Source organism: Myotis lucifugus, unplaced genomic scaffold (assembly GCF_000147115.1).
Source record: "Myotis lucifugus unplaced genomic scaffold, Myoluc2.0 scaffold_788, whole genome shotgun sequence".
Classification (NCBI taxonomy): Eukaryota; Metazoa; Chordata; class Mammalia; order Chiroptera; family Vespertilionidae; genus Myotis; species Myotis lucifugus.
This window is the reverse complement of record NW_005871836.1, coordinates 16,799-30,405: the sequence shown is the minus strand read 5'-3', so window position 1 is coordinate 30,405 and position 13,607 is coordinate 16,799. Positions and strand designations below refer to the sequence as shown.

The 13,607-nt window shown below is 56.7% G+C and overlaps 1 protein-coding gene across 1 annotated transcript in view; it reads left to right on the top strand.

Annotated features, from left to right (window-relative positions):
- The window catches only part of SIPA1L2 (signal induced proliferation associated 1 like 2), a 51,454-nt gene extending 49,777 nt beyond the window's left edge, over positions 1–1,677 (top strand). Inside the window, 1 exon segment of the mRNA XM_006106231.2 lies at positions 498–1,677. Coding sequence (XP_006106293.1) covers positions 498–644 — 147 coding nt within the window. The 3' untranslated portion in view covers positions 645–1,677.
- The last annotated feature ends 11,930 nt before the right edge of the window (positions 1,678–13,607 follow it).

Sequence of the window (13,607 nt, the reverse complement as noted above, 5' to 3'; positions counted from 1 at the left end):
ACGGTTATTGCTAGCTTTTAATGGCAACCTTGGAAGGTCATTATGAAGGTCATTCGGGGACTATGCTGTGAGGGAGAGCTGTAGGCACAGGGAGAGGCCGGCGTGCTTGCTTGATTACAGACATGCCAGGGTCAGCAGCCTCATTAGCACCGACCTTGGTGCTGGGAGGACGTTCGCTCAGCTGTGCCTTCGTCCAGGGGACTTGCCTTAACCTCCGTGGTTGAGCGTCGACCTAGGAACCAGGAGGTCACAGTTCGATTCCCAGTCAGGGCACATGCCCGGGTTGTGGGCTTCATCCCCAGTGTGGGGGCGTGCAGGAGGCAGCCGATCCATGATGCTCTCTTATCATTGATGTTTCTCTCCCTCTCCCTCTCCCTTCCTGTCTGAAATCAATTTTTTTAAAAAGGTAATTGTTTAAAATAAAAAAAGAGTGAAGAGTAAGGGGCAGGGCTGGTGCGGCGGCTCGGACGGGCGGCCTGACGGTGTCTCTCCCGCAGGAGAAGCAGGACAAGGCGGTCCTGCAGGCCGAGGTGCGGCACCTGCGCCAGGACAACCGGCGGCTGCAGGAGGAGTCGCAGACGGCCGCCGCCCAGCTGCGCACCTTCACCGAGTGGTTCTTCAGCACCATCGACAAGAAGTCCTAGCCCGTCCCCCCTCCAGGGGCCACGGGACACGCCCGGGGTCTGGGCCATCGCAGGCAGACGCGGGGGCTTAGCCGTGCCTCCAGCCGGTGCTGCTGTCCCCGCCACCCTGTCCGGGGGGGCCCGAGCGCCCCAACAGAGGGCCCGGGCTCTCTCCGCGGCCGTCGAGAGCGGGCAGGCGGGTGTGAAGATGAATGTACTCGTGTCGAGATGAATGTAACCCTGGTGTCAGCTTAGACGTTCCCTGTAGACGCTACCACGTGGTCTGTGTATATAGTCTAGCCTCCTGGGTGCCAGGTGACCTGCTAAGATGTTAAAGACTCCCGTAGTCCGGGCTGTAGACGGCCGGGTAAGCCCGGAGCAGATACTCAGACGTATACTCTATGGAAAGGTGGTCTATTTTTTTGGATGTACAGTAGTTTTATCCGCACAGCCACTCTCATAGCAATAAGACAGGCGCGGCCAGGCGCAGGGAGCCGCGTCAAGTGCGCTTGATGCTGAACACTCGCTCGGACGCAGTTACTGAGGCTCATTTATTTGCAGGAGCAAACGGTGCCTGGGTCTTGGCAGTGTTCTGAGGTTTTTATCAAAAGAGGCGGCCGCCTTGTAAATGGCTCACTCGGTAGTCACCCCGACCTTAGCTCAGGCGCGTGCAGCGGGCGCCGTCAGACGAGGGCCGCCTGCCCACGTGCCAGAACCGCCCGCGCGCTGGGCCGGCGGCCACACGGACCAGGCCCCATCGTCTTTGTACAGAGGCTTCGATGAAGTGTCCTGTATTTAACACCCTTATTTAAGCTTATTTAACCCGAAATTGTTAATTTTATGGACGCGGTGTGGCCCGCGCCCTGAGAGGGTGTGCGGGAGGCCGCCAGCTCCGAGGCGCGGGGCTCGCCCGGCCGGCCGGACACCAGGCCGCAGGCTCACCACCGGATGCTGCTAGAGACGACCTTCGTATTGCTTTCTGGTTTTTAACGGTTCCTTTCGAGATGAACGTCCATTTTGCTTTTTTAATAAACGTTTGAAAGAGTCCACACAAGCAGCGGTGTTGTCGGGTGAATGCAGATGGGAGGTCAACAGCGTGAGTGTCGTTCGGGCACGTGGGGTCTCCGTTGAATGCCGCTCAGTGACGGGTTCCTACTACAGCTGCCCCGCGCCAGACTCTGCTCCCTGCACTTCCGTCCACCTCATGGAACCCTAACGGTGTCCTCACGGGCGGCGTGGTATCCCCATTTTACAGCTTGGTAAACTGAGGCTCCAGGTAAGTACCTTTTGTGTGTGTGTGTGTGTGTGTGTTTTAATTAGAATCTTATATCAGTAAAGAATGTGGTGTTCTTACAAGAAAACACAAGTAATAAAATTGTAGGGATTTGAAAAATCACCAGGAAGGGGTAAACCATAACGTCGAATCGAACATAAGACAGAAGGAGGCAGAGCACGGGCCACGGTGGGAAGGGTACCACGACACGGTGCAGGGTTCTCCCTGTTCTGAGAGCAGAAACCGTGTCAAGAATTAGAGGACACAGCCCAGGCAGGGTGGCTCAGTGGTTGAGTGTCGACCTATGAACCCGGAGGTCACAGTTCAATTCCCGGTCAGGGCACAGGCCCGGGTTGCAGGCTCCATCCCCAGTGTGGGGCGTGCAGGAGGCAGCCGATCCATGATTCTCTGTCAGCATTGATGTTTCTATTTCTCTCCCTTCCTCTCTGAAATCAAATTTTTAAAAAGAAAAGGGCAGGGATGGGGACTGAATGAGTCCGTTTGTGGGGACTTGAGATCAGTTAGCACCGAGACACCAGACAGCTTCATCTCCCCAAACAGAGACTTGTGGGCCCCAGTGCAGGGAAGTAGCGAACACACCGGAGTGCCCTCTGGATGCTAAAGGGCAGCCAGGCGGTGATGGATGGCGGCCGGTTCGGAGAGAAGCGACGTCATCCCAGGAAGCTCTGCTCAGGAGGCCGCGGCGAGCGGCGGGGGGACCAGCGGGGGACGGAGGCCTCTGAAGAATGATTAATTTGGTAATTAATGCAGAGAAGAGGCAGAGCTGCTCTGAGATGTTTGCTCCAGGCCCTGCGTGTTCACAGCTCTGCGAGGCGGCAGCTGGTCGGAGCGCGAGGCTGGATGCGCTCACACACCCGACGCCAGGGAGCAGGGGAAGGAGGAACCTGGGAACCAGGGGCAAGAAAATGCTGCCAAAGGGGAAAAGGGCCCGGCCCGTGGCTCAGTGACCTGCGAACCAGGAGGTCACGGTTCGATTCCCGGTCAGGGCACAGGCCCGGGTTGCAGGCTCCATCCCCAGTGTGGGGCGTGCAGGAGGCAGCCGATCCATGGTTCTCTCTCATCATGGATGTTTCTCTCTCTGTCTCCCTCTCCCTTCCTCTCTGACATTAATAAAGAAATATATATTTTTTTAAAAGAATTGGTGGTCACAGCCTGGTGCCTGCAACACCCAGCAGACAGCGGGGCTCAGTGCCCAGGAGATGTGTCCCCAAGAGGCAAACCCTGAGCCCCCGGAGAGGAGGTCCAGGAGACAGGGAGGCAAGCCCCAGGGTTGGGGACACTGAGGAATGAGCGGATCATCAGGAAGGAAACCCGAGCCCAGGAAACAGCAGGACAGGGATGGAGCTCCCCAACTCCCACTTCCCACCGCCGCCAGCCTGGTGCTCACCCCCTGCTGGCGGGCCAACTCCCAGGGCTCAGGGTCATGAGAACGGCCCCCTCCCCGCTAACCCCCCTGCGTGGAGGCAGAGGCGGGAGGAGGGGGTGAAGCTCCGCGTGGCCGACCGCTTAGCAACAGCGTCTCGGGCTCCATCAAACAGCCTGACAACAGGCCGCCGGCGCCTCCAGGGTAATCCTGTGAGTTAGGATCCCAGCCCAGACCTCCTCCTCCATCGCCTGCCCCACCTCAGGGGCCAGACCCGTTGCTATTTGTTCTGTAAACCAGCTCCCTGGGTAAAGCGGGGAGCGGTGGGAAACATCTAAAAGAGCAACTATGCAAATACTGTCCCATCCCCCCCCCCCCCCCAACCAGGTTCGCCCTGGAGGCCCTGGGAATGGGGGGATCGCCTGCCAGGGGAGCTGCCCCACCCGCTGTCACTCAAGGGCTGGGCCTGGGCCTAGAGTAAAAAGGAATCTTTTTTTTATTATTATTGATTTCAGAGAGGAAGGGAGAGGGAGAGAGAGAGAGAAACATCAATGATGAGAGAGAATCATGGGTTGGCTGCCTCCTGCACGCCCCACACTGGGGATGGAGCCTGTAACCCGGTCATGTGCCCCGACCGGGAATCGAACCGTGACCTCCTGGTTCATAAGTCAATGCTCAACCACTGAGCCACACCAGCCGGGCACAAGAAGGAATCTTTTTGACTTGAGCCGCTGGGACGTTACAGCTCCCAGGCCTTAGACGTCATACTTGACTCAGGTTCAGGGAGCAGCGGGCCCTGGGTGAGGCCTGAGCTCCGGGCGGGCCCCTCCCTCCTTCCCTCCCTCCCTCCCTCCCTCCTCTCTGCAGGCTGCCTGTGCCCTGGGCAGGAGGACGCTGCTCAGGCACGGGCAGGGCATTTCTCCACCAGGCAGCTCTGGGCAGAACCAGCCGCCCAGACAGCTTTCCAAGGCAACTCTGCAAACAGCCGAGCCAGCCACGGGCGCTGCCGGGCGAGCTCCTGTCCGCAGCATCCCGCCTGGGAACCCGCTCTGAGCCCTTCTCGGGGCGTGGAGACCGCCTCCCAGGCACTGGCAGGGCCGTGGGAATCTGTCCGGGTTTGATCGCAGATGCTGGACCCTTAGTAGGAGGAGACCTCCCTCCGGCTTGAGGATGTGGCTCCTGTCCATCACTGCCCAGAGCGCCCGCACATACCAGCTGTCCATAAACGTTTTGTTGTGAACGGAGATAACAATGCTTTCGTTCAAAGTGGTGGGGAATGGGAAGGGGGAATAGAGAAATATAGGGATTTTGTCTTTTTATTTCTTTTTTTTAAAATATATTTTATTGATTTTTTTACAGAGAGGAAGGGAGTGGGATTGAGAGTTAGAAACATCAATGAGAGAGAAACATCGATCAGCTGCCTCCTGCACACCGCCTACTGGGGATGTGCCCGCAACCAAGGTACATGCCCTTGACCGGAATCGAACCCAGGACCCTTCAGTCCGCAGGCCGATGCTCTATCCACTGAGCCAAACCGGTTAGGGCTGTCTTTTTATTTCTTTTTAAAAAAGATATATCTTTATTAGTTTCAGAGAGAAAGGGAGAGGGAGAGAGAGAGAGAAACATCCATGATGAGAGAGAATCATGGATTGGCCGCCTCCTGCACACCCCACACTGGGAATGGAGCCCGCAACCCGGGCATGTGCCCTGACCGGGAATCAAACCGTGACCTCCTGGTTCAGAGGTCGATGCTCAACCACTGAGCCACACCAGCCGGACTTGGCAGGTTTACTTAAGCAAACGTTTTATACGCGAGGCGAGGAACTGGGACCGAGTTCTAAGAGCCACGCGCTGGAGGCTTGGTGAGCATCCCGGCAACTGTCTCCCCAGGACCTTAAAGGAGGGAACTACTTCTTCACAGAAGGAGAGCCCCCATCCTCGCTGGTCCCGAGGCACCTCGTGAGCACATTGATGGGTTCCCGCAGCCTCCGATCGCCGAGTTTGGCAAATCCCTGCGCACAGCGAACGGTGCTCAGCGCCTCGCCCAGCTGCGTCTTGTTTTGCTCCCGGGGCTCTGCAGGGGGACGTTACGCATTCATCCCTCAGAAAGCAGCTCTCACCGCCTCCCCCGAGACGGTCAATTGCACGAAGCAGGTGCCTGCAAGAGAGACCAGACGCTCCACGGCCAAATGCGGCGATCGGGCACCCACCGGTTTCCTGGAAGCCAATTTATTTCTCATCTGAGTTAGAGCGAGGCTTCGGGCAAAAATGACATTGCAGTGGCTATTGATGTTTCAGTGCAAAGTTGTTCGTCTCGTTCTATCTGCTGGGAGTTTGGTGGGGACCATTTTTGTGTAATTCATCATAGAATTCTTTTTGGAGCCTTAACTATTGCATAGGGTTGTTATTGTTCCGCCTACAAGATTGAGCATCCCAGTGGCTGAGCACGGCTGGGAGTAACTCCAAAATCTTTTTTTTTTTAATATGTTTTATTGATTTTTTACAGAGAGGAAGGGAGAGGGATAGAGAGTTAGAAACATCAATGAGAGAGAAACATCGATCAGCTGCCTCCTGCACACTCCCCACCAGGGATGTGCCCGCAACCCAGGTACATGCCCTTGACTGGAATCGAACCTGGGACCCTTCAGTCCGCAGGCCGACGCTCTATCCACTGAGCCAAACCGGTTAGGGCGGAACTACAAAATCTTATAGCTAAAGAGAGCCGCCCTGGGCCGGGCGTCTCTGCCTGGGGGAGCCTGCAAGGTCCCCCCTCTTCATCTGTTCATCATATTTACCTTCCAGACAGGATGGCACTCGCCAGGAGGCCCGCCTGCCCTCTGCGCCCCGGCAGACATCCCTAATTCATCACAGACGTCTCTCGCGCCACAGAATTCGTCTCTGTTCCGTCCCAGACAGCCACTAGGAATTGGTCGGATTATCGTGCTAATTTGCTTTGGGGGCTTCAGTTTGGGTCTCATTCGAAACTAATATCCTTTTGGGGCAAACGTTTTATTAATGAAAGAGTTCTGTGTCTAAAAAAAAAAATTAAAACCACTCATCTATTCAAGTTCTCTCATTTTAGAGATAAAAATAGAGACTCAGGCCCAGCTGGTGTGGCTCAGTGGTTGAGCATCGACCTAGGAACCAGGAGGTCACGGTTCAATTCCCGGTCAGGGCACATGCCCGGGTTGCAGCCTCGATCCCCAGTGTGGGGCGTGCAGGAGGCAGCCGATCCATGATTCTCCCTCATCAGGGATGTTTCTATCTCCCTCTCCCTCTTCCTTTCTCTCTGAAATCAATAAAAATATATTTTAAAAAAACATAGTGCACCTGCTCCCAGAAAGCCACTAGCCAGCTTCTGGAATTTTCTCACTGGGAACCAGCTGCTCGTTGTTGGAGAAAATGGCCGGCCAACGCCAGACAGCTGCGCTCAACGAGGTGGAATAACGCCTCCCCATCCCTACAATCCGATCAGCCAGTCACTGGGCTCGAAGGTCCGGAAGCGGAAAGGGCCCAGGAAATCTCAGTCCGGTTACTCGGGGACAAGGCGCGTCAGAGAGCCGGGTACCTTCCCCCGGGGCCGGGGGCCGTGTCCTCCCTGCGGGCCAGGAGGGACTTGGCTTTCAGCGGCTTCCTTTACGCCTCCCTCTGCCTCCTCCCTCTGCCCTACAAGCGCTCTTGTTAAGAGCCCAGGAGCGGTGCCAGCTACCGAGGTAGACAGATCCGGGCCGATGACAAATAGAGGAACGGAGCCCTGTTATTACCAGCAGGCGTGTGGCTCCTCGCGATGTCGCGGCTCATTTTCCCTTTTTTTTTTTTAAATCCTCACCCGCGGGTTTTTTCCATTGATTTTTAGGGAGAGTGGGAGACAGAGGGAAAGACAGAGAGAGATGGATGTGAGAGAAACACATCGATGGGTGGCCTCCTGCACACGCTTCAGGGCCCGGGCCGGGGAGGAGCCTGCCGCCGAGGTACGTGCCCTGGACCAGAATTGAACCCGGGACCCTTTGGTTCGCAGGCCGGCGCTCTATCCACTGAGCCACACCGGCCAGGGCATGGCTCCTATTCCACGCACCGTGTTTATCCACAAAAGGGAAACGGATTGCTGATGTCTAGGGCGGTGACGATGGTCTGCGAGGCGTGGGGCTCCTCTGACAAGCAACCCCCTTTTCCGGGCCTGCCAGGTGAGTCGGTGGGGTGTTCCTGGGAGATATTAAATACGGGTTCTGGCAGATTGACCCCCTGCTGGGTCTCCATGGAAGGCGAGTCTATAAATACCCAGGCCCACGGCATTCATCTTTTGGGCTTGATTCGTCGCTGTTTCTAAGGTGCAGACAGATGGGGGACGGCCGCGGTGATGGCCCGGGAGGCAGGGGGCCAGCGCTGCCCCTTGAACACGGATCAGAGCGTGTGGGGTGCCAGGTGGCTCCCCGCTCCCGGAGCTGTCTCCGGGGCCAGCCTGCCTCCTTCCTGGGGAGATGGAGGTGTGGTCTGCGTGGCTCTGGCGGGGGAGGGATGGTGACTTCTGGCTGTTCCTGGCACTTGCCCAGGTGGCTCCCACTCTTGGCCTTCGCCCTGCCTGCCCCTGGGCGCGTCCCCGCTGAGCCTGGAGGACCCAGGTTTCCCTGATGAGACGGCCCCTTCCCTGCATCCAGGTGCTTCCACCCCGCCCGGCGTGGCTCCGTGGCTCCGTGGCTGAGCCCAGTTGCCTAGTGAGACAGCTCGATGAGAGAATCATGGATCAGCTGCCTCCTGCACGCCCCACCCTGGGGATCAAGCCCGCAACCCGGGCCTGTACCTCTGACCGGGAATCAAACTGTGACCTCCTGGTTCACAGGTCGACGCTCAACCCCTGAGCCACGCCGGCCGGCCGGGCTGGGAAAGTTGTTTCTTATAAAACAAACTTCGGAAAGGTAGGAGTGGAACCAAGCGCTCAGGGTGGGAACGGTGACTGCGGACAAGTGAGAAGTGGAAACGGTGTTGGGAGGAGAGAAAAGGCCCCGAGAGAGGAGCCCCATAAATCACCGCGGGCTGTGTGCGCCCGCATTGTCCTCCTTGTCTCGGTCCTGGCACCGAACCATTCATCATCCCCGCGCCGGGCTACGGGCCGCAGAAACAGCGTTTGGCCCCTGATCTGAGTGGGAGGGGTTTCAGAAAGAATAGCAAATCGGGGAACCGTCGGAATTCCTGGATTTTTTTGTAGTGTTTCCAACCCACCCCCAACCTCGGGTGTCATTCTGTTGGATGGAGGGGCACTTTCCTGGTGTCTGTCAGGAACCCCGAGATCAGCTGCCCCTCCACAGTGTGCGCTGGGAAGGGGAGGCTGGACGGAGGGCTCAGGGTGCGAGTAGGCAGCCGGGAGCTGAGCTCTATGACTCGTCTAAAGCTAGTAGGTGCAGGTGGGGGTGGGGGCGGCCTAGAGGAGACAGTGAGAGACAAAATTCTTTGAGAAGAAAGTGTTTGTAAGCAGTGAATGTACAGCACCGCACCCCTCCCTCATACCCAAGTCTTTTCAGGAATAAGTTGAGCGATTAGTCTTAGCTTTTTAAAATATATATATATATTTTATTGATTTCAGAGAGGAAGGGAGAGGGAGAGAAAGAAACATCCATGATGAGAGAGAATCATGGATCGGCTGCCTCCTGCACGCCCTCCACTGGGGATGGAGCCCGCAACCCGGACATGTGCCCTGATCGGGAATCAAACCGTCACCTCCTGGTTCATAGGTCTGAGTCACGCCGGCCGGCTGGGCTGAGTCTTGGCTTAGTCTTGGCTTTTTATTAGGAAATGAATCCCTGGAAATCACTGAATCTGGCCCCTGCCTTCAGCACCTTATTTACTCTCTCAATGCGCATCCGTTAAAGAAAGGGTTGGTTTCTCCTCTGAAAAGGAGAGGTCTCTATCCGTGGTGACGGCCACTGTCCATCCTCGGGGACCGGGTTCTCTCCGGCGAGTCCTCCGTGGGTTGTTCAGGGCGGGGGTTCTGCGAGTGTGTGTTTAATTGTCACTCCAGTTTGGACCCGGGACCGTGTCTGTGCAGCTTCCCCTTACCCCACCTCCATTTTTAATCTCTCTCCCGACATTTCCTTTTTTAAATTTGAGTTCGTTAAGGTCCGTCCTTTGTGTTGTCAAGTTGTGAGGCTATTGTCAAACGCGCAAAAACCATTTCATCCCCTAAGAAACCCCTTGAGCCCTAGCCGGGTTGGCTCAGTGGATAGAGCGTGGGCCTGCGGACTGAAGGGTCCCAGGTTCGATTCCCGGTCAGGGCACACGCCCAGGTTGCAGGCTCGATCCCCAGTGCGGGGCGTGCAGGAGGCAGCTGGTCATGATTCTCTCTCATCATGGATGCTTTCCCTCTCCCTTTCTCTCGGAAATCAATAAAAATATATATATATTTTTTAAATGAGCTCCTCTCCCTGCAGACAGAGAGGAGGCCTGTCCCCTGGGCACCAGTTCAGTAAGTTCAAGGTTTGCCTGGTGAGGAGGACTCCTTGGAAAGCCCCCGCCCCTGCCCCCGACGAGGGAGGGGGTGCTGGTCTTGGAGGCCTCAGGGGCTCCTGAGCCGAGAGGCAGCTGGGACTGATCACAACCTTGGAATCATGTGGACTCATTTGCCTCTATCCTTCCTCCAAAACGGGTGTGTCCGGCCTCACGCCTCCTCCTTCATGACTGGTTTGTTTTGCAAACAAATCCTGGACGTGTCTGCGCCCGCGGCCACCTGCCCACCCTGTTCCATTGCTCAGTCGATGAGGGGGAGCACCGCCGGGCGGAGTAACGTGCAAGGGCCACCCGGGCGGCTGGGGGTGGCCCCGGGAGGGCGTCTTCCCTGTGCTCCCGGCCCTGGCGGCCAGGCCCAAGTGCCCGACTGAGCAAAAATAAGAACAAGCAGGTTGCCAGGCGAACCTCGAGTTTCAGATCGACGATGGGTCATTTCAGCGTCCGTGTGCCCCCAGCCCTGCCCTGTATACTGACACTAAGAAGATAGTTGTTGTTGTTACTCTTTCGTTTGAATTGAACTGGGACCTGCATCCCATTGGGCTCCCGTCCCAGCAAAGGCGAGCCCGGTTCTGCCCCAGCTTCGTAAAATCCCTGTGTTCGTCGAGCTTGACTTTTGTCTGTTATGAAACCAGTGCCATTCCGGGAGATAACATTGACCTTTAACATGGAAGAAAGAGCCCAGCTGGTGTGGTTCAATGGTTAAGCATCCACCTATGAACCAGGAGGTCACGGTTCGATTCCCGCTCAGGGCACATGCCCGGGTTGGGGGCTCCATCCCCAGTGTGGGGCGTGCAGGAGGCAGCCGATCCATGATGCTCTCTCATCATTGATGTTTCTCTCTCTCTCTCCCTCCCTCTCCCTTTGTCTCTGAAATCAATAAAAAAAAATTTTTTTAAAGAGAAATATATGGCAATCAGGAAACATAATTCCATTTTGACCGAGTCGTGGTAGAGATGGTAGGCAACCAAGATTTCGGGTTCCTTTATTAACGATGGCTGGGATGAGACCAGCGAGGAGGAGCGACATGTCATAGACAGTGTGATTTCGTTGTCGGTTATGCCAAACGCTTCTCAAAGCGGAAGGGTTCGAGGCAGGGGCTACGGAGACGGGAGCCACACAAACAGATGTGGTTCATAACAGATATGTGGACTCTCTAGGATATTAGCACAAATAAGAATTCATCACGAGAAATAATGACATCCCCCACCACGGCCCACCCTCCAATTCTCTCGGGCCACCGAAAAATAATGGGGAGGTTAACACATTTCTCACATCTCTAAGCACGTTGTTATTTCTCGCTTACACAAAAATTACAGGAAAGCCGTCCCCGGAAACCTGGGCGTCGGTGACAGAGACGAGGCTCCGATAAAAGCTCAACCAAAATAGAAAAGCAATCTGGCACCGCTGACAATCCTGTCACAAAAATATTACATTTTACGGAGGGATTTCTCAGAATTCGATAACGACCTGTTAGCGGCTACATGGAGTCAATTTGCATATTGTGGCAAAATAAAAACACGATAATCTCATTTGTTTGCTGCCCAGTAGCATTTCCCAGGGCTGGGTTGCTGGAGAATGCTCATTTCTGTGCTTCCTGCCCCAAATTCCCCTCCATCCAGGCTTTTTTTTTTTTTTTCAGCCAACCCTTTGTCAGCCTTACCGCTCTCCCTTAATTTTCATTTTCCTTCCCCATCTCCCACGCCCTTTGCTTCTTCCGTTGTTTCTCTCTCTCCCCACTCCCTCCTTTCCTCTCTGAAATCAATAAAAAGAAACATCAATGATGAGAGAGAACCATGGATCAGCTGCCTCCTGCACAGCCCCACACTGGGAATCGAGCCCCAAACCTAGACACGTGCCCTGACCCGGAATCGAACCGGGGTGCTGAGCTGGAGCGATCCCAAGCCGGGGCCTTTGAAGGGCTCTGCATCCGCGTGTCGGAGAGACGCTGCGTGGGCCTCACCCTCAGCCGAAATCAGACACTAATGAGAGCACGCCTTCCCTGTGGCTTGGCATGCCTTGTGTTTTCGGGGTTCCTCCATCCTCCCTCGCTCTCCATCCTCCTCAGGCTGGTCCCTCTGCTCACGGAGCATGTATATTTCAGCTTCTGGCGCCCGCACGGAGCCACGGGGAGTGTAGCAAACGGCAGGCCGCGAACGTATCGGGAGGATCACAGGCGACACAGTAGGCCGCGTGCTTTCCTGTTGTGTGTGATGGCACAGGTGGGCACCGCCTGGCACTGGGCATGCGTGTCCCTGCCACAGACTGCCCAGAGAGACCCAGTGACAGCCCTGACCGCCACAGGCCAGCTTGGGGGTTCACGGCTTGCCTCCCTTCTCTCTGGGGCAGTGGTCGGCAAGCTGCGGCTCGCGAGCCACATGCGGCTCTTTGGCCCCTTGAGTGTGGCCACAAAGTTTCAATCGCACTGTACGTGCGTGCCCGCACGTGGTATTTTGTGAAGAGTCACACTCAAGGGGCCGCAGTTTGCCGACCACTGCTCTGGGGGATGGAGCCAGCTCTCCGGTGCACAGAGCCAGTGCAAAGGGCCTGGGGCAGGTGGCTGTCAGGGGAGACCTCCCTCCCGTGAACCGTAAATGGCATCCAACGACCCTGCCCTCGGACGATGCCTCTGACAGACGTTTCCCGTTTGAGGAGACGTGTCACGCATCGTCTCCGCCGGGTTCTCGGCGCCCCCGCCCACGGCAGGGCCGGAGGGGGCCCTGCACAGACTTGCAGGGCGGGCGTTGGTTTGGAGGGAGCTCAGCATGGTTTTTCCAACCGCCCCGCAAGCTGGCTCCGCGACCCAGTGAAGCAACACGGCTCACGGCCAGGGCTGGGCAGACACCGGGGACGCCTCTCAGAGGGCGTGAGTGGTCGTGTGGCTGGGACGTGGGACAGTCGTGGGCGGCTACCAGGTAAACAGGGGGAGAAGGGCGGGTCGCCAGCCTCTGGGCCTGGCCTGCCACCCAGACCCCCTGCACCCTTTTCCATTTAGGCGATGCCACTGCTGTTATGACCCAGCTTTGCTGGGAAGGTGGTTTGATTTTCATGTTTTATTTCGTGTTTTTAAGAAAAGAACTTTTGCTTTAACCCTCTTTTGAAGAAATATATATATTTTTATTGATTTCAGAGAGGAGAAGAGAGGGAGAGAGAGATAGAAACATCCATGATGAGAGAGAATCCTTGATCGGCTGTCTCCTGCACGCCCCCACACTGGAGATCGAGCCCACAACCCGGGCCTGTGCCCTTGACCGGAATGGAACCCGGGACCCTTCAGTCCGCAGGCCGACGCTCTATCCACTGAGCAAACCGGCCAGGGCGCTTGGTGGGAGTGTAAGGAGACAAGGAGGACCGCCTGTCGGTCTCCCGTGCCTCTTCTGAGAAAGCCAACTAGACAGCAGCTTCCAGATGCTGGAGGGAGCCCAGGCTGTCACTTCCCTTTCCCCCCAACACAGAGGAAAGAGATTAAAAACCCACTTAGAAGCACACAGCCATCCCAGAAACAGGAGGAGGAAACCTCTGTGGACAAGAGCCAGCTGTCTCCCTCAGCCACAGCAGCAGGAAGAGGCCCACCCCCCACCATGGGCGTGGGGTGCCCCACATGCCAACAGGGGACTAGGGGGAGAGCCAGGCCAGCCCCGCCGGGCAGGACGGGCCTCCATCCGTGGTGGGGTCCGGAGGCCGGGCTCAGGACAGAGCTGCCCACCCAGGGCTGTGACCTGGCAGCGGACCCCACACATGGCGGAGGCTGGAGGGACCCCGAGTCCCATCCCTGCCAGGGCCCGGGCTGGAGCCGCGGTGAGGGCATCACACCAGGGAGACCCCCATATCC